We start from the raw sequence: 25,780 nt of genomic DNA, 5'->3' as shown, positions 1-25,780 counted from the left end.
AGCTAGATTTGAGAGATTGTCGCCAGATCAGATAAGGTCAGCAGATTACTTTCCCTGAATGACAATAATGAAATTTTTCAATAAAACTTCATAAACTTTATTTCTGATACTGGCTTTAACATCTGCAGATCGGAGATACACATTGCACTGTCTTTAGCTTTTGCTGTATATTAAGGATGGCTGATTGGTTACTCCTATAGCTTCCCCTGTGTTGAACACAGAATGAAACATTGTGATCATACCTGTGTAGTAGAGGTTGAAAACTCAGAGTATTTTGAAGTTTTCTTCAGAGAGCAGACATCAAAGAAGAACTTCACATATTCATCCCTCACCTGTAAGACAATATGATGAGGAATTTGACATTTTTTTCCCATACACTTGACAATGGGAATTACAATGTGATGACATGGAGAAGAGAACACTCTTGCCAGAGGATGACTCTCCCCACTAAGTGAGGGTTACTTGCCTGTTTATTAAGGAGGCAATGCAGGATGAAGATGAACATTCCCTGGAAACTGTTGAGCACAGTGAAGATGTAGGTCATAACAATCATTTCCTTCTCGACGTACAACATGCCAAATATCCATATACATCCCAGGAGGCAGAGCTGAGCGACAGCAGTAAAGGTAAAGATCCTAAAATAAGTGGTATGAGGGAGGGAACTGAATGTAAGACACCATCTAATTCTTTCTTATGCACCACTTAGTACAGTTTACAGATGCAAAATAAACGTTCTCCCCCCACCCCCTGCTTTTAGCAGCTCTTTAAAATTATTTGTGATCACTGGGCTAATTTCTTGAATTTTGCATCCAACAAAACTTTGAGGCCTTCATTACAGAGACTGCAACAGATAAAGAAGGCAATCAATAAATCCAGGTGTGGCTTGTGGCACCCAGAATCCAGATGATTTATTGAAAAGGAAGTTTTTATGTTGGTACTTACTAAGTAATTTTGGTTCATTATTTCAAACTGAATAATGCAAAGCTCTGTATTTCTGGTACCAAAGCAGTAACCAGAGAAAGCCAATCCATGAACACACATCCAATGACCTCAATTTACAGTATAATTGGTACAGTAATTATGACTGGGTGTATCATATGCTTGCCCTGTCATGTCTGTTATCCACTTACTGGCTAAACCACAAGCCTGGAGTCAGCTGTTCTACCTGCAGCCTTTTGGCTATCTATCTTACTTGATGCTTTTATCCTTTCAGTTTGACAAGTTTGAGAAAAGTTCAGCTGTTAGTGAGTTGGTCCCAAGTCAGATGAGCAAGATCTGTGAACACTAGCAGCTTCAAGTAAATTGTGGAAGAAAGGATTTAAATATTTAAATACATGTATTTAAATTGTCAACCCATTTGTATGGTCCTAAATAACAGGAAATGCCTGGATGCACATGAAAACCATATAAGTCACCATCTCATCTACCAGATATTCTCACCTGATTTTCTTCAACCGGCCAATTTCAGGATTTATACTTGAAAACTTATTAGCCAGTTTCCACACAGTAATAATAAAGAATCCTCCATTCAACTGCCAATGAAAGAGGAATACGTGAGATAGGTAATAGTTTTTGTAATAATATACAATAAGATAGTTAACTGTGTCGTTACAGTCCACAAACTCATGAACACTACCTCACTATTTAGACTTCTTTGCACTACTTTTTTAAAATCTTTCTTATTGTAACTTATAGTTTTTTTTAAATATATGCTACTGTACTGCAGAACAACAGATTTCATAACTTGTTAGTGATAATAAACCAGATTCTGAATCTGATAAGTATACTTGTAATAATATGTAATGTTATTGGCGTGATCTTTAGTCTATTCACATTTCCATAGAAACACCTTCCTCTGGAAAAACAGCTACACTTGAAGCTAAGTCACAATGGCTTTTAGAATGGTGTTCCAGCAGTTGAGAGGAAATAATTTCAAACCTTATCATATTGTATTGTGATTTTAAATTATTAATGAATTTGGTATAAAGAATTACTATGGAAACCAATATGATACAAGTTTTGCTCATGATCTTTGAAGAACTATCATATTACCAAGCTCTATGTTGCTGAATCTTAATCCCCAAGGTTAGTGCGGAGCATAACTGGAGAATATTCAGTAACTCTGGCCATAAAAGTACTTTTGTCACCCTAAGCTTTAGAAAGGTTTAAGAAAGAGTGTGGACAGCACAACTCTCACATCCATGGGCCAGAAGGTAGGAGAAAGGACTGCACCTTGGAACTCAAAAAGGGTCAATGATAGAGGCAGAAGCCATCATGTAATTCATAAACCCAACATGCACTACTAAAAATTTGCCCTTTCTGAGCCTTGTCTTAGAAGTACTGCATTTTAAAAGCCTACCATTCATGGTGCCTGTCCAGGCCTTGCAAATGTTCCCATAATGCATCACCTCATATGTATCTGATTCAAACAGATCTTGATACTTTTTACAAACTTACCAGAATAATTATACAAACTGGAGCCAGAAAAGCCCACAGAAAGCCTGATTTCAGATCCAACCAACAACTGGGGAAAGAAGGAAAAAATATTGGTTTTCAAATCAAAGAGGATTTTTCTTCACTTTATTCTTATACACCCGTCACACCAGTAATATTACTAATCAAATGGCAATATTTCATACATGAGCCTAGGCAGTGGCTGACTATTCCAGTGATGGAAATTGCTACCAAATCCAGTTAGGTATTGATCCTACTGTGTACTGACAGTTTGGGCTACAACCTGGAGAATGCATTGGAGGGGTTACTGGTTTGGAAAGGGGTTGATTATTTTCAGCAGTGTTACTTTTCAAGATGATTATTCAGTGATCCTATACTTTTCATTCCAATGCAACTTTCATATCTGTCAGTCTTCCTAATCACTCTCTCTAAACTTGTCTCCTCCCATGCTGGAAAGAGCTTATGTGTGACTTCCTTCAGGAGAAAGTTGGGCCTGTTAGAGTGACCAGGGTTTCTTTGTGGATAAATCACTGGAAACTGATGTTTAGGTACAGCGAGTACATCAAAAAGATTCATTATTTAAGAAAGGCAAGCAGATTTAAGTCAAGTAACTACAGGCCAGTAAGCCTTAGGTGAACGGTCAAAACGTATTGGAGCAATGTGAAGAGACAGAATGCATGTGAATATGGAAAGACAGGAGCTGATTAGAGACAGTCAAATGTCTGTGGGAAATCCTACTTCACTAATCTGATTGAGATTTTTGAGGAGTTAACAAAGGACAACAGTAGATGTTACCCAAATGGAATTTAGAGGGCCATCCGAGAAGGCCCCACATGGTATGCGCAAATGTGTGTAGACTGGATGCAGAGTTGACTTGGTGATAGGAAGCAGAAGGTTGAAGTGGATAGATGTTACTCTACTTGAAAAGCTGTTACAAGTGGTTTATCACAGGCATCAGTATCTGTAATATGTTTATGACTTAGATTGGAAGGTAGGAGGTAGGGTTAGTAAACTTATGAATGACACTGAATTTATTGGTGTTGTGCATAATAAGAAATGACAGAAGGACCTGGAACAGTTGGAAAGTTGGGCAGAATACTAGTTAATGGAATTCAATCCCAACAAGAGAAATTAAGTGAGAAATCAAATAAGGGCATACAAAGTGTGTGGTAGGGCAATAAAGCAAGTTGATGAATAGAGAAATCTAATGGTCCAAGTACAAAGTTCTTTGAAATGGACAGCACAGGTAGAAAGACTAGTGAAGATGTTCTGAACAAAGAACATAAGGGATGGGTCATTACAATGAAACTTTACAAACAATGGTTCTATTGTGTCCATTTCTGATCACAACTCTAAAAGAAGGATGTGCTTTGACAGAAGAGAGTCCAGAGGAGGTGAATTTCTTCCATTCACAGAATGTTTCTTGGATAAAAGGAGTTCGGTTATGCAGACAGATTAAACAGGCAGCAAGGTTTACCCGGCAGCAAGTAATCTGACAGTTTGTGAAAAGCATAGATAGGATAAATCATCAGAATCCTTTTTTCCCATGATAGGTGCAAGGTGAGATGAAGGAATCTAAAAGGGGTTCGGAGATATAATGTTTTGTTTTTACACAGAGTTGCTATCTGGAACTTGCTGCCAGAGAAAATGCTGGAAACAGACCTCTATGCTTAAGAGGCTTTTGGAGAAAAACACATTTCAGTCGTAGAAGCATTTGCCTACTAATGTGGACAAATGAGATTAATACAGGCGGACCAAAATGTCAGGATCATTAGCGATTGAACATAGCGATTTGACAGGCCCTTCAGCCCATTATATCTACCTTGACCATGATGCCCAATATCATGTGCCTGTACATAGCCTTTAACTCTCTCACCTTGTCAGTCCATCTAAATGCCTCTTGGACTTATTGTATCTGCTTCTACCACCTTTACTAGCAGCATGTACTAGACACCATACATTTACTGTGCAAAAAGAAAGCTTCACAAATCTCCTTTAAGTTTGTGCATTCACAGCTAAACCTATGACCTCCAGGGTCTGATGCATCCACCTTGATGCTAGCCATCTTCCTTATCTATGGCTCTCCTAAGATTATATATTTCAGTCAGGTCACTCCTTAGCCTACAACCATTCAGACAAAACAATCCAAGTTTGTCTAGCCTTTCCTTAGAGCTAATAGTCCCTAATCCAGGCAACATCCTTGTGGACCTCTTCTATGTTCTCTCCAAAGCTTCAACATCAAGTACTACATGCATTAGATATATAGATAGGTAGATAGACAGATACTTTATTGATCCCAAAGGAAATTACAGTGTCACAGTAGCATTATGAGTGCACATGTACAAATATTAGAAGAGAAGTAGAAAGAATAACACAAGTTACCACGAACAGTCTAACAGGACAGGGTCATCACTTCCTCGGCTATAGGTTGACTCATTATAGAGCCTAAGGTTGAGGGTAACAATTACCTCATATAGTACTCTTTGGAGCAGCACAGTTGTATTAGTCTATTACTAAAAGCGCTCCTCAGGTCAGCCAAGGTGGCAGGCAGAGCATGAGAAACATTGTCCAGAGCTGTCAGGATTTTCTAGAGAACCTGAGGGAATTCATGTGGTCACAGGAAGAGCCTGCAAACTCCAGACAGACAGGTCCATCCAGAGGTAAGGTCTGAACCTGGGTCACTGCAGCTCCCATTAATCACTCCTCAAACTGCTCCCATGAATACTGAAGCCTTTCTTGGCCTAGTTCCTCTCTCAGACTGAATCTGTGCTTGGCAGGTCTGGTGCAGTTACTGATCTACCTCCTGGCATATTCTTCCCTTTTGTTATTTTGTTTCTTTCTCACTGATACGTGCTATTGTTAACTCTAAATTTGGCACTCTATCCCACTCCTGCCCAACCTCCCATTTCTCCCCTTACACTCAGCTGTCTGCATCTCAAATTGCCCCAAACCCTGTTCTCCCACCATCTCTATGCTCACTGACCCATTTCAGTAACCATACAACATAAAAACAATACAACTTGGTTTTCCCAAGCCAACATTGTCTTGACAATTTTAATCTATCACTGCTACAGGTGGAAGTTCCAACTTGCTTCAAAAAGGCAACAGTGACTTCCAGTCAAATGGCGATGGACTAGTTGCTAAAAACTTTCACTTCGCTCTGTAGGGTCCTTTGTTCTACCACAGCCTCCAATGTGTCCAGTTTAATTCCTATAACAGATCCAGACTATCTAATCTGTACATTGAGCCTGCTGTGTTGATGTCATTGCCCCAACACACTACCGCATAGAAGATTGCACTGGTGACAACAGATAAGTAGAACATGTGAAGGAGAGGACTGCATACTCCAAAGTTTAGTTAGTTTTATTACTTTATCATCACCAAACAATTGATACTAGAGCGTACAATCATCACAGCAATATTTGATTCTGCGCTTCACACTCCCTGGAGTACAAATCGATAGTAGATATAATAAAAATTAAAATTATAAATCATTAATAGACAACAGAAAAGGGAAAGTAAGGTAGATGAAAATGAGAGACAGGTCTGGATATTTGGAAGGTACGGCCCAGATCCAGGTCAGGATCTGTTCAGCAGTCTTATCACAGTTGGAAAGAAGCTGTTCCCAAATCTGGCCATATGATTCTTCAAGCTCCTGAACCTTCACCTGGAGGGAAGAGGGACAAAAAGTGTGTTGGCTAGGTGGATCATGTCCTTGATTATCCTGGTAGCACTGCTCCGACAGCGTGCAGTGTAAAGTGAGTCCAAGGACGGAAGATTGGTTTGTGTGATGTACTGGGCTGTGTTCAAGATCTTCTGCAGCCTCTTGGAGAGGACAACTTCCATACCAGGTTGTGATGCACCCTAGAAGAATGCTTTCTATGGTGCATCTATAAAAATTAGTGAGGGTTTTAGGGGACAGGCCAAATTTCTTCAGCTTTCTCAGGAAGTAAAGGTGCTGGTCGGCCTACTTGGCAGTGGACTCTGCTTGGTTAGACCAAGTCAGATCATTTGTGATATTGACCCCGAGGAACTTAAAGCTTTTGACCTGTACCACCTGCGCACCACCGATGTAGATGGGGTCGTGTGGTCCGCTACTCCTTCTGAAGTCAACAACCAATTCCTTCATCTTGCTGACGTTGAGGGATAGGTTATTGTCTTCGCACCATGCCACCAGGTTCCTAATTTCCTCTCTGTACTCAAACTCATCATTACCCAAGATACGGCCTACAATTGTGGTGTCATCAGCAAACTTATATATTGAGTTTGATGGAAACTTGGCTACACAATCATGGGTGTACAGTGACTACAGCAGGGGGCTGAGTACACAGCCTTGTGGGGCACCGGTGCTCAAAGTGATTGTAGAGGAGAGCTTGTTCCCTATTTTTACAGCCTGGGTCCTGTCTGTGAGGTAGTTGAAGATCCAGCTGCAAATCTGAGTGCTAAGACCCAGGGTCCGGAGCTTAGGAATCAGTTTATTTGGAATAATGGTATTAAAGGCAGAGCTGTAGTCAATGAAAAGGAGCTTTACATATGTGTCTTTATTCTCCAGGTGTTCTAAGGAGGAATGTAGTGCCAGAGAGATGGCATCTGCCATTGACCTGTTGCTCCGGTAGGCGAATTGCAAAGTGTCGAGGTTGACCGGTAGGCTATGGTTGATGTGTGACATAACCAATCGCTTGAAGCACTTCATAGCAATGATGTCAGAGTCAAGTCAAGTAAAGTCATTTATTGTCATTTCGACCATAACTGCTGGTACAGTACACAGTAAAAATGAGACAATGTTTTTTCAGGACCATGGTGTTACATGACACAGTACAAAAACTAGACTGAACTACGTAAAAAAACAACACAGAAAAAATAACTAGACTACAGACCTACCCAGGACAGCATAAAGTGCACAAAACAGTGCAGGCATTACAATAAATAATAAACAAGACAATAGGGCAGTAAGGTGTCAGTCCAGGCTCTGGGTATTGAGGAGTCTGATAGCCTGGGGGAGGAAACTGTTACATAGTCTGGTCGTGAGAGCCCGAATGCTTCGGGTTTTTCCCAGACGGCAGGAGGGAGAAGAGTTTGTGTAAGGGGTGCGTGGGGTCCTTCATAATGCTGTTTGCTTTGCAGATGCAGCGTGTAGTGTAAATGTTCATGATGGTGGGAAGAGAGACCCTGATGATCTTCTCAGCTGACCTCACTATCCGCTGTAGGGTCTTGTGATCCGAGATGGTGCAATTTCTGAACCAGGCAGTGATGCAGCTGCTCAGGATACTCTCAATACAACCTCTGTAGAATGTGATGAGGATGGGGGGGGTGGGAGATGGACGTTCCTCAGTCTTCACAGAAAGTAAAGAGGCTTTCTTTGCTATGGAGCTGGTGTTGAGGGACCAGGTGAGATTTTCCGTCAAGGGAACACCAAGAAATTTGGTGCTGTTAACGATCTCTATCGAGGAGCCGTCAATGTTCAGCGGGGAGTGGTTGCTCCGTGCCTGCCTGAAGTCAACAACCATCTCTTTAGTTTTGTTCACATTCAGAGACAGGCTGTTGGCTCTGCACCAGTCCGTTAGCTGCTGCGCCTCCTCTCTGTAAGCTGACTCGTCGTTCTTGCTGATGAAACCCACCTGGCAAACTTGATGATGTGGTTCGAGCTGTGTGTTGCAGCACAATCATGGGTCAGCAGAGTGAACAGCAGTGGACTGCGCACACAGCCCTGGGGGGCCCCTGTGCTCAGTGTGATGGTGTTGGAGATGCTGCTCCTGATCTGGACTGACTGAGGTCTCCCAGACAGGAAGTCTAGGATCCAACTGCAGAGGGAGGTGTTCAGGTCCAGTAGGCTCAGCTTTCCCATCAGAGCCACAGGTCGATAGTCATTCAGGCATGCCACCTTACTCTTCTTCGGCACCGGGATTATCGTTGCCTTGTTAAAACATGAGGGGATTTTAAACTGAAGCAGGGAGCTGTTGAAGATGTCAGCAAACACTCCAGCTAGTTCACTTGCACATGCCCGGAGAACCCGTCCCAGGACGCCATTTGGGCCCCTCACCTTCCTTGGATTTATCTTCAGGAAGGCCCTTCTAACGTCCTCCTCAGTGATGATGAGTCTTGATGCCATCAAGTCCGGTTCATCCGCAGGGGGTGAGATGCTCCTCTTCTGTTCGAATCTTGCGTAGAATACGTTAAGTTTGTCAGGAAAAGAAGCGCTACAGTTATTGATATTCCCAGCCTTTTCTTTGCGCCCAGTGATCTCATTTAGACCCTGCCATAGTCTACTGGCATCCCTCTGGTTAGCCTGGGCTTCCAACTTGGTTCGATATTGCCTCTTGGCGCCCTTAATGGCTTTCCAGAGTTCACGCTTGGATTCCGTGTAGCGACTGGTATCCCCAGACCTAAAAGCTGCAGCTCTAGCCTTCAAAAGGGACTGGACCTCACAATTCATCCAAGGCTTCTGGTTCAGGAATACCTGGATCGTCTTACGAGACACACAGTCTTCTGTGCATTTCCAGATAAAGTCCATGACAGATGAGGCATACTCATCGAGGTTAGCCAAGTCCTTGAATACTAACCAGTCCACTGATTCAAAGGACCTCATCCATTTCCTCTGTCTAACACGACACCACTTTTGACACCGTGACCTCCCGCTTCAGTTTCTGTTTGTAAGCCGGGAGGAGGAGTACAGCCTGATGGTCCAATTTTCCGAAGTAGGCATCCTTGACTGCTGTGTAGCAGTGATTAAGTATATTTGGGCCTCTAGTGGAGCAGGAGACACGTTGGTATAACTTTGGCAGCGCCTTTCTGAGGTTGGCCTGGTTAAAGTCCCCAGCTGTAATGAGCAAAGCCTCCGGATACTTGGTCTCAAGTTCACTGATGTTGGTGTACAGTGTGTTCAGAGCACACTCCACATCTGCCTGGTGGGGGATTGTAGACCGCTGTCAGTATGACTGAGGTAAATTCCTGTGGCAGATAGTAGGGAGGACACTTCATCGACAGGTGTTCCAGGTCCGGGCTACAGGAGCTTGTCAGTGCCACTGTGTCCGAGCACCACGCAGTGTTGATCAGTAGGCAGACACCACCTCCCCTCGTCTTGCCCAAAGACGCCATGTGGTCCATCCAATGGGTTGAAAATCTCTCCGGTTAGATGGCATGTTCGGGGGTGGCAGGGGAGAGCCAGGTTTTGGTGAAACAGAATACACAGCAGTTCTGCATCTCTCTGCAATAAGTGAGTATCCCTTTAAGATCATCCATCTTGTTCTCTATGGCTTGCACATTAGCTAGTAGGATGGTGGCCCCTCAGCTTCAATCTGACCAGCAGCCCAGTTCTTTTCCCACACTTCCTTGGTAAATAGTGTATCTTTCCAGGTTTCCATTGATGTAGGACCTCAGTCTGCTCAGAAAGTCAAGGTGATTCTGGCCCTTCTTGTACACAGCCTCTGTGTTGATACTCCACTCAAGTCTGTCATCCAGATTCACTCCCAGATACTCATAGGTCCTCACCACATCCACATCCTCACCATCAATACTAACAGTGTAGGGTTCGACTTCCTAAAGTCCATCATCATCTCCTTTGTCTTACTGATGTTGAGATGCAGATGATTCAGCTTGCACCATTTGACAAAGTCGTCCACCAGGAGGACTTGAATTTTAATCAATAAAATTATTGGGATGCAGCATGGCCCTTCAGGCCCTTTGAGCCATGCTGCCCAGCAACCCCTGATTTAATCCTAGCCCAATCAGAGGACAATTTACAGTGATCAATTAGCCTATGAACCAGTATATCTTTGGACTGTGGAAGAAAACTGGAGCACCCGGGGAATCCCACGCAGTAACGGGGAGAACGTACAAACTCCTTACAGGCAGTGGCAGGAATTGAACTTGTACTGTAAAAGTGTTGTGCTAACCACCACGCTACCGTAGGACAGGATCAGGACATTTTTAGCACAAAGCCATACTGACTATCCTCAATAATCCAGCTTTTTCAAATGTGATTCAATCATGTTATTAAGAATCTTTTCCATAATTTTCCCACTGCAGATTTAAAGTTCACTAGTCTATAATTTCCTAGTTTATCTCTACAGGCATTCTTGAATAGAGGAACATAATGGCTGTTCTCTAGTCTTCTAGCAACTTGCATGTGGCTGAAAATGAATCAGGGATCACAATCAAGACAGCAGAAATCCTTTGCCAACCCCCTTCCCCACTCAGTATCCCAAGACAGATTCCATGAGGTCCAGGAGACTTTTTCTTGGGCCAGAGTTGAAAACTACATTTCCAGCTTGGGTCAATTTAGTCCCTTATGAAAGGGGAACATCTCCATGATGCTTTCTTCCAAGAGACAGTCACACCTTGTAAATTAGGTACTATAGGTTTGATTAGCATGGCTGTGACCGAGGCAGGTATGCAGATTCAGATGGTGCCACCAGAGAAGATTGAGCCTGGGCCTTTGACCAAAAGAGAGATCATAATGCAAAGCAATGGATACCATTTGTGAAAAATGGTACTAAAGTGAAAGGTCAGTCATGCTGTCACTGACTGGTAGAAGAGGCACAAGTGGGCACCATGGTGCTGTATTGGCTAGTGCGATGCTATTACAGCTTGGGATGTTTGGAATTTGGAGTTTAACTCCAGTGCCATTCTGCAAGGCTTCTCTGTATATCCTCCCAGTGGAATGTGTGGGTTTTCTCCGGGTCTTCTGCTTTTCTCACACAGTCCAAAGATGTACCAGGTAGGTTAAATGGTCACCTAATTAAGTTGGGGCTAATTCAGTTTGTTGGGGGTTGCTGAGACTTGAAGGGCTGAAAGGGCCTACTCTGCATTTTATTACCAAAAAATTAAAAAAATAAATAACTGTCTCTCTCCATGCTCCTGTCATTTCTCATTGCATTACTCAGTCTGCTTGTCATGGGTGCAAGCCTCCCCGCCGTCAAGGGCATCTTATAAAGGTGGTACCTCAAGAAGGCAGCATTCATCATGAAGAACCTTCACCATCCAGGACATGCCCTCTTCTCATTACTGCTATCAGGGAGGAAGTACAGAAGTCTGAAGATTCACACACAACATTATGGGAACAGCTTCTTCCTCTCTACCATCTGATTTATTAACAGTCCATGATTCCATGAACACTACCTTATTATTCAGCTTTTGCACTATTTATTTGTTTTTATTTTAACACAGTAATTTATTATGATTACACTGTACTGCTGCCATAAAACACAACTTGTTAATGATAATAAACCTGATTCTAATCATGAAAACTGCATGAACCGAGAAAAAAATAGTTTGTCCGCACTTACTGTTTCTCTGTTCCATATCCTCTATGAAACGCAGCAGCTGAAATGCCAACCACTATCAAAGGGCATCCATAGCCGAACGAATACATGTACTTTGCCCGAAGACTCTTTGCATTGAAGACTTGCACCACCATGAGGTAAAGCTGGATTCCTTCCAGGAGCATCCAGGCAAAACAGGCCAGGAAGAAATAATGGAGGAATCCTGCGATGACAGCACAGATGGTCTGTGGAGGAGATGCAAAACAGCAACAAGGTAATAACCAACAGGAACATGTAACTACCCATCTACAACCCAGAGTAATATACAGAAAAAGTTCGGACACTGGCCACAGGTGCTGGGTCACTGTGTGAGGTCAGTGTGTGTGGGGTCAGTATGTGCAGGGCTGTTGTGTGGGACAGCTGTAAGGGTTTGCACGTTGTTTCAGGGGCTGGGTATTATTGAGCATGGATGGCAGTGAGTATGGCGGGCAGGCGGTGAGTCTTGTGTGGAATGGGACGAAGAATGGGACTTTGGACAGTATGTAGGGAGGTAGGGAATGCTTGGTGGGATGTGCTGAAGAATAAAACACAGCTGCCTCACTGGGACCCTCTCCAATGCTGCTGTATGAAAGGCAGGTAGTCCAGTGAATTACAACCGGGTTACTTCTGCATACCCTGATCTAAGTTCCACCACAATGATTCAATAATCCAAGCAGATTCTTGTACAGGTAATGGTGTTGCATTGTCTATCTCACAAGGGAAACACATAAGAGAACTCCACAAAAGACTTATTGAATATCCATTGGAATGCAAAATGATTCCGAAGTGCTTTTAGTGCAATTAGTTATTGAGTCATAGTTCAATACACATGGACACAGCCTCTTTGGGTACTACAACAATTAGTCTAATAGAAAAGAACTTGATTTTCATTTGCATGGAGCTCAAAAAAGCAAATGACTGTGTGATTTTTTAAGCAGAGATACCATGCCTTTCTTAACCTTGGAAGTCACAAAGAGATTGACAGTCAATGGAACACTTTTAAAATGTGGTCACTAATGCAATCAAATGAACCAGATGGCTAATGGCTAGTGGTAGTATGATAATAACTAGATAGGGCAGCAAGGAAATTCCCTTTATCTCATTCACTATTTTTTGAGTCCCTTTGTTGGTCAAGGGTATGGAATGTGGAGAGCAATATGTAGCATGCTTCCCCTCTCTGTGCAGCTGATGATTTCGAAAGAAGAGCAGAGACTGATATAGTGTGGCATCAGCTGTGTCGCAAGAGTTGGTAGTCAGCATTGAACTCAACATAGGACTGTCTTCGAGACTCCAGCTCTGGATTTTTCCTCGGGGTTTACCCCCAAAGCCTTCTCCATGCCACAAGGCAGCGGAGGTTTGAGATCAGAAGTTTCCTTCCCCTGGATAAGTTTCTAACCACGGCTAAAAAGCCCATCTCCCCAAAGTGATTAGCTTTAAGGAACCATTAACTCACTTTTGTCCCTTCCGTAGCTTGGCTAGGCTTAGGAGCTAAGCTACATGTGAAGGCCAGGAGCTGGACTTGGTTGTCAAAGTCCATTTGAGATGCAAATTATTGGGAGCCCCACTACCTAGCTCTTTCTGCTATGACGACCTACAACCTTAAGGAACTATATTCACTATTAACTTCAGGGATAATTTCTCTCAGTAAACACAAATGAATGCATTTGTTGAATGTCGTATAAAAACATTGATATGGATTAGCCTGATCGATCTGGTCTTGTACACAGAGATGGCCACTTATTCAGATATTGTGTTGCGAGAAGATACCAATATTTATTTTCACTTACTGTGTCTTTGGTCTTGTCTATTCCAACGATGAAAATAAATTCTGCTATAAAGAGGCTGATGCAAAGGTGCGTATGGATAGTTGTCCGGATACTTTTAAGGGAACGACACAGGACAAAGGTGAGGATTGAAATCAAAAGGCACACCAAAGAAAAAGGAATGCCAAAAATAGTGATCATACGCAGACGGTAGCCATGATCTGCCTAAGAAGAAACAAGAACCATTTTAAATAATAGCATCATTTAAGGGCAGTTAACTCAGACATGTGAATGGGTAATGGGAGGATATGGACCATGTGCAGGTGGATATGCAGTTTGTAGTGGTGACTGCTCAGTACTGACATGGCAGGCTGAAAGGCATGTTCCTTTGCTGTACTGTTCTGTATTCTAAACACTAATTTCATTCATTCCACTCACAGTAATTTCACTTTGAACACTACACAACAGAAACAGCAGAAAGAGCTGCTGATTGCATTTGAGTCAGATGTGGATAAACTTCTATTATAAGTATTAAGTGCAATGAGGAACATAATGTTGAGGTAGAAAATAACCTATGATCTTGTTGGATGTAGCAGACTCGGGCTGGTAGAGTAGTGTGGTCTAAGGTCAACTGCTGCTCCTTGCCTAAGCCCCCAGTTGTTATCATCAGTGGCAGACCAATCAATTCACAGAGAGGGAGCTTCTCACAGGTGGGGAGAAGAGTTTAAAAAAGTAGCATTTCGCGGGGCATTAGTGGTGGAACAATTAACTCATGATTCATTAGCAGGAACAAATAAAAGTAAAGCAGGGTCAAAGCAGAAGGGCCATTGTGTGAGTGGACCAGTGTAGGAGTGGGAACTTGAGGCTTTGGCTCATGGGGCTTCGGTGAAGAGGCACAGGTAAGTAGCAGGTAAGGCTTTGGTTGAATAAAAAATCACTAAGTTACAGCTAATTAAATAAAGTGGGGATGATGCAGGATCAAGTGATGTGCTGTCACTGCAAGACGTGAGAGCTGGTGGGCCCCATTGTAGTTTCTGGTGACCACATCTGCAGCAAGTGCTGGCTGCTTGAGGAACTCAGGCTCAAAGCTGATGACCTGCAATCTGAGCTTCAAACACAGTGGCACATCAAAAAGATTAGAGAGTTAAATGTGTGGCTCAAGGATTAGTGTATGAGAAGTGGGTATGAATTCATGGGAAATTGACACCTGTATTGAGGAAGGAGGGAGCTGTACTAATGGGATAAGCTCCACCTGAACCGTGATGAGACCTGGATCCTAGCGAATCATATAACTAGGGTTGTGGATAGGACTTTAAACTAATTAGCAGGGGGTAGGTTCAACAGATTGGAGAAGTATAGATAAAATAAAAGAGAAAGTGTTGATAAAGATAAAGAAAAAAATAAAAGATAAAAAAGAGAAAAGTAAGAGTGGAGTGAAGAAAAGTCAAGTACAAAAGAGTAAAAGATTGCACCGACCTGCACTCAGCCCATAACCCTTCATTCCTTTCCTATCCATATACCTATCCAATTTTACTTTAAATGACAATCTCGAATCTTCCTCTATCACTTCAACTGGAAGCTCATTCTACACAGCTACCACTCTCTGAGTAAAGAAATTCCCCCTCATGTTACCCCTAAACTTTTGCCCCCTAACTCTCAACTCATGTCCTCTTGTTTGAATCTCCCCTACGCTCAATGGAAAAAGCCTATCCATGTCAACTCTATCTATCCTCCTCATAATTTTAAATACCTCTATCAAGTCCCTCTCAACCTTCTACACTCCAAAGAATAAAGACCTAACTTGTTCAACTTTTCTCTGTAACTTAGGTGCTGAAACTCAGGTAACATTCTAGTAAATCTTCTCTGTCCTCTCTCTATTTTGTTGACAGCTTTCCTATAATTTGGTGACCAGAACTGTGCACAATACTTCAAATTTGGCCTCACCAATGCCTTGTACAATTTTAACATTATTGTCCAACTCCTATACTCAATGCTCTGATTTATAAAGGCCAGCATACCAAAAGCTTTCTTCACAACCCTATCCACATGAGATTCCACCTTCAGGGAACTATGCACTATTCCTAGATCACTCTCACCCACTTCATTATCCACAACGCCACCTATCTTAGCATCATCTGCATATTTACTAATCCAATTTACCACCCCATCATCCAGATCATTAATGTATATGAAAAACAACATTGGACCCAGTACAGATTCCTGAGGCACACCACTAGTCACTGGCCTCCAACCTGACAAACAGTTATCCACCACTACTCTCTGGCAACTCTCATCTAGCCAGTGTTGAATCCATTTTACTACTTCAATATCAATACCTAAAGATTGAACCTTCCTAACTAACCTTCCGTGCGGAACCTTGTCAAAGGCCTTACTGAAGTTCATATAGGCAACATCCACTGCTTTACCCTCATCAACTTTCCTTGTAACTTCTTCAAAAAATTCAATTAGATTTGTCAAACATGACCTTCCACTCACAAATCCATGTTGACTGTTCCTAATCAGACCCTGTCTATACAGATAATTATATATGCTATCTCCAAGTATACTTTCCATTAATTTACCCACCACTGATATCAAACTTACAGTCCTATAAGTGCTAGGTTTACTCTTAGAACCCTTTTTAAACAATGGAACAACATGAGCAATACGCCAATCCTCTGGCACCATCCCCGTTTCTAATGACATTTGAAATATTTCTGTCAGAGCCCCTGCTATTTTTCCTCTAACTTCCCTCAAGGTCCTAGGGAATATCCTGACAGGATTCGGAGATTTATCCACTTTTATATTCATTAAAAGCACCAGTACTTCCTCCTCTTTAATCATCATAGTTTCCATAACTTCCCTACTTGTTTCCCTTACCTTACACAATTCAATATCCTTCTCCTTAGTGAATACTGAAGAAAAGAAGTTGTTCAAAATCTCCCCCATCTCTTTTATCAATTTTATCCATTTGCTATTAATATAGCTGTAGAAACTCTTTGGATTTATTTCACCTTACTTGCCAGAACAACCTCGTATCTTCTTTTAGCTTTTATAATTTCTTTCCTAAGATTCTTTTTACATTCTTTATATTCCTCGAGCACCTCATTTATTCCATGCTGCCTATATTTATTGTAGATATCTCTCTTTTTCTGAACCAAGTTTCCAATATTCCTTCAAAACCATGGCTCTCTCAAACTTTTAACCTTTCCTTTCAACCTAACAGGAACATAAAGAGTCTGTACCCTCAAAATTTCACCTTTAAATGACCTCCATTTCTCTATTACATCCTTCCCATAAAACAAATTGTCCCAATCCACTCCTAAATCCTTTAGCATCTCCTCAAAGTTAGCCTTTCTCCAATCAAAAACCTCAACTCTGGGTCCATCCCTATACTTCTCCATAATTATATTGAAACTAATGGCATTGTGATCAATGGACCTGAAGTGCTCCCCAACACATACCTCCGTCACCTGACCTATCTCATTCCCTAACAGGAGATCCAACACTGCCCCTTCTCTAGTTGGTACCTCTATGTGTTGCTGCAAAAAACTAACCTGCACACATTTTACAAACTCCAAACCATCCAGCCCTTTTACAGTATGGGCTTCCCAGTCTATGTGGGGAAAATTAAAATCTCCCACAATCACAACCCTGTGCTTACTACAAATATCTGCTATCTCTTTACAAATCTGCTCCTCCAATTCTCACTCCCTATTAGGTGGTCTATAATACACCCTGATACGTGTTACCACACCTTTCCCATTCCTCAATTCCACCGAAGTAGCTCCCCTAGACGAGCCCTGTAGTATATCCTGCCAGAGAAGCAATGCAACACCTCCCCCTCTTGTCCCTCTGATTCAATCACACCTGAAGCAACAAAATCCAGGATTATTTAGTTGCCAATCACACCCCTCCTGCAACCATGTTTCACTAATAGCTACAACATCATATTTCCAGGTATCAATCCATGTTCTAAGCTCATCCACCTTTCTTACAATGCTCCTCGCATTCAAATAAATGCATTTAAGAAATTCTCCACCTCTTTCTCTCTGTTTATCTCTAATAGTGCAAACAACTTTACTATCTTTTTCTTCCTTCTCCCATACATCTGTTCCTACACTCTGGTTCCCCTCCCCCCTTGTATCTAGTTTAAATCCACTGGAGCCTCTCTAACAAACCAGCCTGCATGAATATTTGTCCCCCTCCAGTTCAGATGTAAACTGTTCTGCTGGATCAGGTCCCACCTTGCCTGGAAAACTGGCAATTATCTATAAATCTGAAGCCCTCCCTCCTGCACCATGTCTTCAGCCACGTGTTGATCTGCGCTATCTTACTATTTCTAAACCCACCTGCACGTGGGACTGGTAGCAATCCTGAGACTGCTATCCTGGAGGTCCTTTCCTTTAACTTGGTGCCTAACTCTGTAAACTCACCTTTCAGGACCTTCTCACTCTTCCTACCCACATCATTGGTCCCTACATGGACCACGACATCTGGCTGCTCATCCTCCCTCTTGAGAATACTGAGAACTCAATCCAAGATATTGCGGACCCTGGCACCAGGGAGGCAACAGACCATCTGGGATTCTCAATCTCTTCCACAGAACCTCTTCTCTGTCCCCCTAACTATCGAATCCCCTATCACTACTGCTCTCCTCTTTTCCCTCCTTCCTTTATATAAGATGCTGTTAATTAAAGATGAGATCAGGGCAATAGTGAGAGATGATATAAGATCTAAGGAGCAGAATGCTGAATCCATGAGGGTAGAGATTAGCAACAGTAAATGGGAAAAAATCACTGGTGGGAGTTGTCTATCAGCCATGGAATAATAAGATTACAGTGGCACAGGCAATAAACAGAAGTATCTGAGGCATTTAACAATGGAACAGCAGTTATCATGGGGATTTTAACTTGTACATAGATTGGGTGAATCAAATTGGTTGAGGCAGTCTTGAGGACGACTTCATAGATTGCATCTGTGATGGCTTTCTTGCATGTTACTGAATCTACAAGGGAACATGCTGTCTTAGATCTGGTCCTGTGGAATGAAGCAGGTAAAATTAGTGATCTTATAGTTAGGGATCCTCTTGGAAAGGGTGATCACAGTGTGACTAAATTTCTCATACAAATGAAGGGTGCAATAATTTGATCTAAAATCAATGTATTATGCCTAAACAATGGAGAGTACAATGGGACGAGGGAGGATTTGGCTAGTGTAGACTGGGAACACAGGCTATATAGTCGGATGGTTGACGATCAGTGGAAGACTTTCAAAGAGATTTTTCACAGTGCTCAAAGTATATTCCAGTTAAAAGCAGGGACAGTAAGGGTGGTGAGAACCAGGCTTGGATAACTAAGGAAATAAAAGAAGGTGTCAAACTAAAAGCTCATGCATACAAATTCACCAAGAGTAGTGGGAAACTGGAAGGTTGGGAAAATCTTAAAAAGTGACAAAGAACCAGTAAGCAAACAATAAAGAAATGGAAGCTAGGTTAAGAACACGACCTAGCAGAAAATATTTAAAAATCGATATTAAAAGATTTTGTATTTATATAACTTGGAAAAGGGTAGCTAAAATGAACATAGGTTCCTTGGAGGACAATAAGGGGGAATTGATATTGGCAATTGAGGAAATGGCCGAGTCTTTGAATGCCATTTTGTGTTGGTCTTCACAGTGGAGGACATGTCTAACACACCAAAGAGAGATGTTATGGATGTGATGGGAGGAATTACTAGCTGTCAGTAAAGAGGTAGTGCTGAGCAAGCTTGTGGGACTGAAGATAGATAAGTCCCCTGGTCCTGATGGAATGCATCCCAGGGTACTGAAAGAAATGTCAGAAGTTATAGTAGAAGCTTTGGTGATAATTTACCAAAATTCTCTGGACTCTGGGCAGGTCCTGACAGATTGGAAGACAGCAAATTTTCAAAAAAAGATGTAGGCAAAAGGCAGGTAACTACAGACCAGTTACTTTAACATCTATAGTTAGGAAAATGCTTGAAGCTATCATTAAAGTAGTAGCAAGGCATTTGGAAGGCAATGGATCCATCAGGCAGACGCAATGTGGATTCAGCAAAGGCTGGTCCTGTTTGACAAACTTACTTGAGTTCTTTGAGGATATACCAAGTGCAGTGGATAGAGGGGAACAGTGTTACCAGGTTCTGATATGACCCAAGTGCAGAGTGAGAGACACTGAAGTAGGCCGATAGTTCACAGACTTTATTATGAACAGTGTTAAAGGGAAAATGAAACAGATTGTTGGGCGGCCCTCACCTCTGCCTCTATTCCCCAGATAACTGGAGCAGCAATACACGAGGGAGGAAGAATGGGCTCTGAATCGGCATTGTCCTCAGATCTGTCGAACTGATGGGAGAGAGCGTTGGCCTTTGTATTCTTGCTGCCGGGACGATAGTGAGGACAAAATTGAACCGTGTGAAGAAGAGAGCCAATTGCGCTTGACGAGAGTTGAGTCTCTTAGCATCCTGAATATAGGAGAGGTTCTTGTGATCTGTCCAGACCAAGAATGGATGCTTTGCCCCCTCCAGCCAGTGTCGCCATTCCTCCAGGACCTCCTTGACAGCCAGAAGCTCCTGGTTCCCAATGTTGTAATTCTTCTCAGCAGAGTCAAGTGACAGGAAAGAAAGGCACAATGGTGCAGCCGGCTATTTGCAGATGAGCACTGAGAGAGGACAGCTCCAGGACGGTTGTATTGGGGGATTTCAACATGCAGGTAGACTGGGAAAATCAAGTTGGTACTGGATTCCAAGAAAGGGAGTTTGTGGAGAGTCTCCGAGGTGGATTCTTAGAGCAGCTTGTACTGGAGCCTACCAGGGAGAATGCAATTCTGGAACTAGTGTTATGTAATGAACCAGATCTGATAAAGGAACTTGAGGTAAAGGAGCCATTAGGAGGTAGTGACCATAATATGATAAGTTTTAATCTTCAATTTGAGAAGGAGAAGAGAAAATCAGAAGAGTCAGTATTACAGTTGAACAAAGGGGACTATGGACCCATGAGGGAGGAACTAGCCAAAGCTGACTGGAAGGATACCCTAGCAGGGATGACAGTGGAACAACAATGGCAGGTATTTCTGGGAATAATACAGAAGGTGCAGGATCAGTTCATTCCAAACAGGAAAAAAGATTCTAAGGGGAATAAGGGGTGACCGTGGTTAACAAGGGAAGTCAAGGACAGTTTAAAAATAAAAGAGAAGTATAACATAGCAAAGATGAGCGGGAAGCCAGAGGATTGGGAAACTTTTAAAGAGCAACAGAAGATAACTAAAAAAAGCAATACAGGGAGAAAAGATGAGGTACGAAGGTAAACTAGCCAAGAATATAAAGGAGGATAGTAAAAGCTTCTTTAGGTATGTGAAGAGGAAAAAATTAGTTAAGACCAAAGTTGGGCCCTTGAAAGCAGAAACGGGTGAGTTTATTATGGGGAACAAGGAAATGGCAGATGAGTTGAACAGGAACTTTGGATCTGTCTTCACTAGGGAAGACACAGACACTCTCCCAGATGTAATAGTGACCAGAGGACCTAGGGTAATGGAGGAACTGAAGGAAATTCACATTAGGCAGAAAATGGTGTTGGATAGACTGATGGGACTGAAGGCTGATAAATCCCCAGGGCCTGATGGTCTGCATCCCAGGGTACTTAAGGAGGTGGCTCTAGAACGCATTGGTAATCATTTTCCAATGTTCTATAGATTCAGGATCAGTTCCTGAGGATTGGAGGGTAGATAATGTTATCCCACTTTTTAAGAAAGGAGGGAGAGAGAAAACATGGAATTATAGACCAGATGGCCTGACATCAGTGGTGGGGAAGATGCTGGAGTCAATTATAAAAGATGAAATAGCGGCACATTTGAATAGCAGTAACAGGATCGGTCAGAGTCAGCATGGATTTACGAAGGGGAAATCATGCTTGACTAATCTTCTGGAATTTTTTGAGAATGTAACTATGAAAATTGACAAGGGAGAGCCAGTGGATATAGTTTATCTAGACTTTCAGAAAGCCTTTGATAAGGTCCCACATTGGAGATTAGTGGGCAAAGAGTAGGGATTAACAGGTCCTTTTCAGAATGGCAGGCAGTGACTAGTGGGGTACTGCAAGACTCGGTGCTGGGACCACAGCTATTTACAATATACATTAATGATTTAGGTGAAGGGATTAAAAGTAACATTAGCAAATTTGCAGATGATACAAAGCTGGGTGGCAGTGTGAAATATGAGGAGGATGTTAGGAGAATGCAGAGTGACTTGGACAGGTTGGGTGAGTGAGCAGATGCATGGCAAATGCAGTTTAATGTGGATAAATGTGAGGTTATCCACTTTGGTGGCAAGAACAGGAAGGCAGACTACTATCTGAATGGTGTCAAGTTAGGAAAAGGGGAAGTACAACGAGATCTAGGTGTCCTTGTTCATCAGTCACTGAAAGTAAGCATGCAGGTACAGCAGGCAGTGAAGAAATCTAATGACACGTTGGGCTTCATAACAAGGGGAGTTGAGTATAGGAGCAAAGAGGTCCTTCTGAAGTTGTACAGGGCCCTGGTGAGACCACACCTGGAGTATTGTGTTCAGTTTTGGTCTCCAAATTTGAGGAAGGACATTCTTGCTATTGAGGGAGTGCAGCGTAGGTTCACGAGGTTAATTCCCGGAATGGCGGGACTGTCATATGTTGAAAGATTGGAGTGACTGGGCTTGTATACACTGGAATTTAGAAGAATGAGAGGGGACCTGATTGAAACATATAAGATTATTAATGGTTTGGACACGCTAGAGGCAGGAAACATGTTCCCGATGTTGGGGGAGTCCAGAACCAGAGGCCACAGTTTAAGAATAACGGGTAGGTCATTTAGAACGGAGTTTAGGAAAAATCTTTTTCACCCAGAGAGTTGTGGATCTATGGAATGCTTTGCCTAAGAAGGCAGTGGAGGCCAATTCTCTGGATGCTTTCAAGAAAGAGTTAGATAGAGCTCTTAAAGATAGCAGAGTCAAGGGATATGGGGAGAAGGCAAGAACGGGTTACTGATTGTTGATGATCAGCCATGATCACATTGAATGGCGGTGCTGGCTTGAAGGGCCAAATAGCCTACTCCTGTACCTATTGTCTATTGTCAATGCCTACATCAGATGCTTCCACCTCGAAAATGAATGTCTGAGATGGGTTTGGGTGTTGTAGCAGCGGGGCAGAGGTGAAACGTCGCTTTCGCTCTGAAAATGCTTGGTCGGCATCGTCCGTCCAACAGAATCCTGCCGAGGTCTTGATGACTGCATTAATTGGAGTTGTGATAGAGATGAAATTCTGGATGAAGCATCGATAGAAGTTTGCAAACCCCATGAAGCGCCGTGCCTGTTTGACTGTTGACCACTTGGGCCATCTGCAACTGCCTGAACTTTACTAGGGTCCATTTGAACACTGAATGGGGTAAGTATATAGCCCAAAAATGACACCTGGTCTTTATGGAATTCACATTTTTCAGGCTTGGCATACAGGTTATTTTCAAGAAGGCATTTGAGTACTCTCCAGACATGTTTGACGTGTTCCTGATAAGAGTGGGAATAGATAAGGATGTCACCTAAACACACAAACACAAACTGGTTCAACATGTCCCTGAGCACATTGTTAACCAAGGCCTGGAATGCAGCCGGGGCTTTGACCAGAACAAAAGGCATCACCAGGTATTCATAGTGGCCATTAGAGGTGCTGAAAGCCATTTTCCACTCATCCCCTTCTCTTATGCGAATCAGATTGTAAGCATTGCACAGATCAATTTTGGAAAATATTGTTGCTCCCTGGAGATATTCAAACACAGATGCGAGCAAGGGAAGAGGGTAGCGGTTCTTCATAGTGATGTTGTTCAGGGACTGATAATCGATGCAGGGATGGAGCTTGCCATCTTCCTTGTTTACAAAAAGGAAGCCAGCTCCTGCCGGCGAGGTTGATGGACAGATAAACTCCAAGCTCAGTGTCTCCTTAACGTACTCCTCCATGGCCACCATTTCAGGATGAGAGAGGGAAAAGAGCTGGCCCCGGGGAGGATTAGTGCCAGGTAAGAGGTCTATGGCACAGTCGAATGGCTGGTGTGGGGGCAGGGTGGTGACCTTTCTTTTACTGAAAACCTCAAGGAGATCCGCTTATTCAGCCAAAATCCCAGATAGGTCAGCATCCGGAGCTGACACAGGAGAGGATTCATAGAATGCAGCTTGAGCTGGATCCAGGCAGGTAGACAGGCATGCCGGTCCTCATTCTTGGAGTACCATCAGAGACCAATTGATCTGTGAGTTATGTCGGGATAACCAGGGGAGACCAAGTACCAGTGGCATTTCAGGTGAATTAACCATATAGAAAGATATTTCTACATGATGGTGCCTTCGAGCACCAATTGGAGGGGTTGGGTGGAAAGGTAGGTCTGGCTGGTTCCCAGAGATTGACCGTCCAGCACCTTGACGTTGATCTTTTCCCTTAATTCCTGAGCTGGAACTCCCCATCTTTGAGTGAGAGAGATGTCCATAAGATTCCCAGCTGCACTGGAGTCAATAAATGCCTTAAGTTCATTGGTCTGAGAACTCCACGACAAGGGAGCTGAGAGCATTACAGAATTAGAAGAAGCTGACTGAAGAGAGAACCGACCCGTCAGGATGCCCCTCCTTGCTGACGGGTATTCTCTTTTACTGGACGCTTGGAACATGCCGCCCGGAAGTGTCCTGGATTCCTGGATCACCACAGTAGAGGAACCTGTCCTCTGGCACCACTGTCATTCCTTCTGAGACAGATGCATGTGCCCAATTGCATGGGCTCCTCCGTGGGCTGGGTGCTGGGTGGTGAGGGAGGGGGAGTGGGCAAGGAACGATGGTGATCAGATGAGGGAGGGAGATCTGGCATAGGAAGTTTGAAACATTCTTTCCCTGCGCCACTCAGTCACCTGGTCATCAACTCGAATAGCCAGATTAATCAGGTCATCCAGACTATCCTGCTCATCCTGGACAGCAATCTCATGCGGACCTCTGCATTTAATCCACGTTTTAAGGCAGTGATGAGAGATCTCTCATTCCATCCCATCTCTACTGCAGGGGTACGGAATTTGATTGCATTGGCTCTCACCATTCCTCTGCCTTGGCGTAGGTCCAAGAGTTGTTGAGCCGCCTCCTGACCCTGTCCTGGAAGATCAAAACCCTCCTTAACTCCACCACGAAATGACGGAACGACTGGGCTGCGGGGTATCCTTGCTCCTGTAAAGCATTAAACAGGCTGAGTGGAGGTCCATCAAGAAGATTGACCATGTATGCCAGTTTTTGCGCATCATCACCAAAGCAACCAAGCTGGGCTTGGAATATCAGCTCGCTTTGAGTAATAAAATTCCTGCAACCATTGGGATCACCAGAATATCTGCATGGGGGTGGAATACTCAGTTCTTGAACAGTCGTGGAAGTTGGATCTGGTCCAGGCGTGGGAGCGGGAGCACTGGTAGCAGAGATTGTTGGGGCAGTAGAAAAGGAGGACGTGCGTGATGCTGGGAGTGCAACTGAGGTGGCCTGAAGCTGCTGAATTGAGCTGGTAAGAACGTTCACAGTAAGATTGTAGACAGCGGCCATGAGTGCGGAAATCACAGAACCTGAGTCTGATTATCTGGTGAGCTGTTGAACCGTTGTGGCTAGGGATGATACCTGTTCCTCCAATTGAGACTAGGCTCGTCCGCATGAGGTTATCTGCCTCAATGCCTCCGTAACGTCACTGAGAACAGATTTCATTGCCTGTAGCTTGTCTCTTACCTGACCAATGAATCTCACGGCTAACGTCAGCTGCTCTTTCTCTACTGGGTCCAACTTTGAGTTTAGACTTGTTGTTACCAGTTTCAGATATGGCCCAAGTGCAGAGTGAGAGACACTGAAGCAGGTCTATAGTTCACAGAGTTTAATACGAACAAAGTTAAAGGGAAAATAAAACAATAAACATTAGGCTAAACAGAGCCGTTAACTAAAACTCTCAAAAGGAAAATGAATCCTACACTGCGGCTGAAAAGAACATCTAAACTTTAAATGAATACCGCTAGTCTTCAGAGTCAGTTGACTTGAAAGGGAAGGCCGAATACAAAACAGCAGCGAAGCTTTGCTATGCTCTGTCCAAGTCTCAACAAGCACTACAGCGACAAGTATGGAGTTAAATACTACCACGATTAAATAATAATTAGCTGGCACATGCAAATTCACAAGTGGAATTGCCATATCTACTACGCTACCGAATCCATGGTTGTGACAAACA

At 43.1% G+C, this 25,780-nt stretch overlaps 1 protein-coding gene across 2 annotated transcripts in view; it reads right to left on the bottom strand.

The window, feature by feature from the left end:
• Window positions 1-25,780, bottom strand: part of LOC140740067 (adhesion G protein-coupled receptor E5-like) — a 111,550-nt gene that overhangs the window by 4,572 nt on the left and 81,198 nt on the right. For both annotated transcript variants that reach the window (XM_073068927.1, XM_073068928.1), the window contains 6 exons: window positions 13,541-13,741; window positions 11,739-11,959; window positions 2,458-2,524; window positions 1,441-1,532; window positions 467-635; window positions 243-332 (listed from right to left, as the gene is read on the bottom strand). In XM_073068927.1, the coding sequence (XP_072925028.1) occupies window positions 243-332; window positions 467-635; window positions 1,441-1,532; window positions 2,458-2,524; window positions 11,739-11,959; window positions 13,541-13,741 (840 nt within the window). The remainder of the gene's footprint in view (window positions 1-242; window positions 333-466; window positions 636-1,440; window positions 1,533-2,457; window positions 2,525-11,738; window positions 11,960-13,540; window positions 13,742-25,780) is intronic.

This window comes from Hemitrygon akajei, chromosome 16 (genome assembly GCF_048418815.1).
Source record: "Hemitrygon akajei chromosome 16, sHemAka1.3, whole genome shotgun sequence".
NCBI lineage: Eukaryota > Metazoa > Chordata > Chondrichthyes > Myliobatiformes > Dasyatidae > Hemitrygon > Hemitrygon akajei.
The sequence above is the reverse complement of the archived record's forward strand: the minus strand, read 5'-3'. Positions and strand labels throughout refer to the sequence as shown.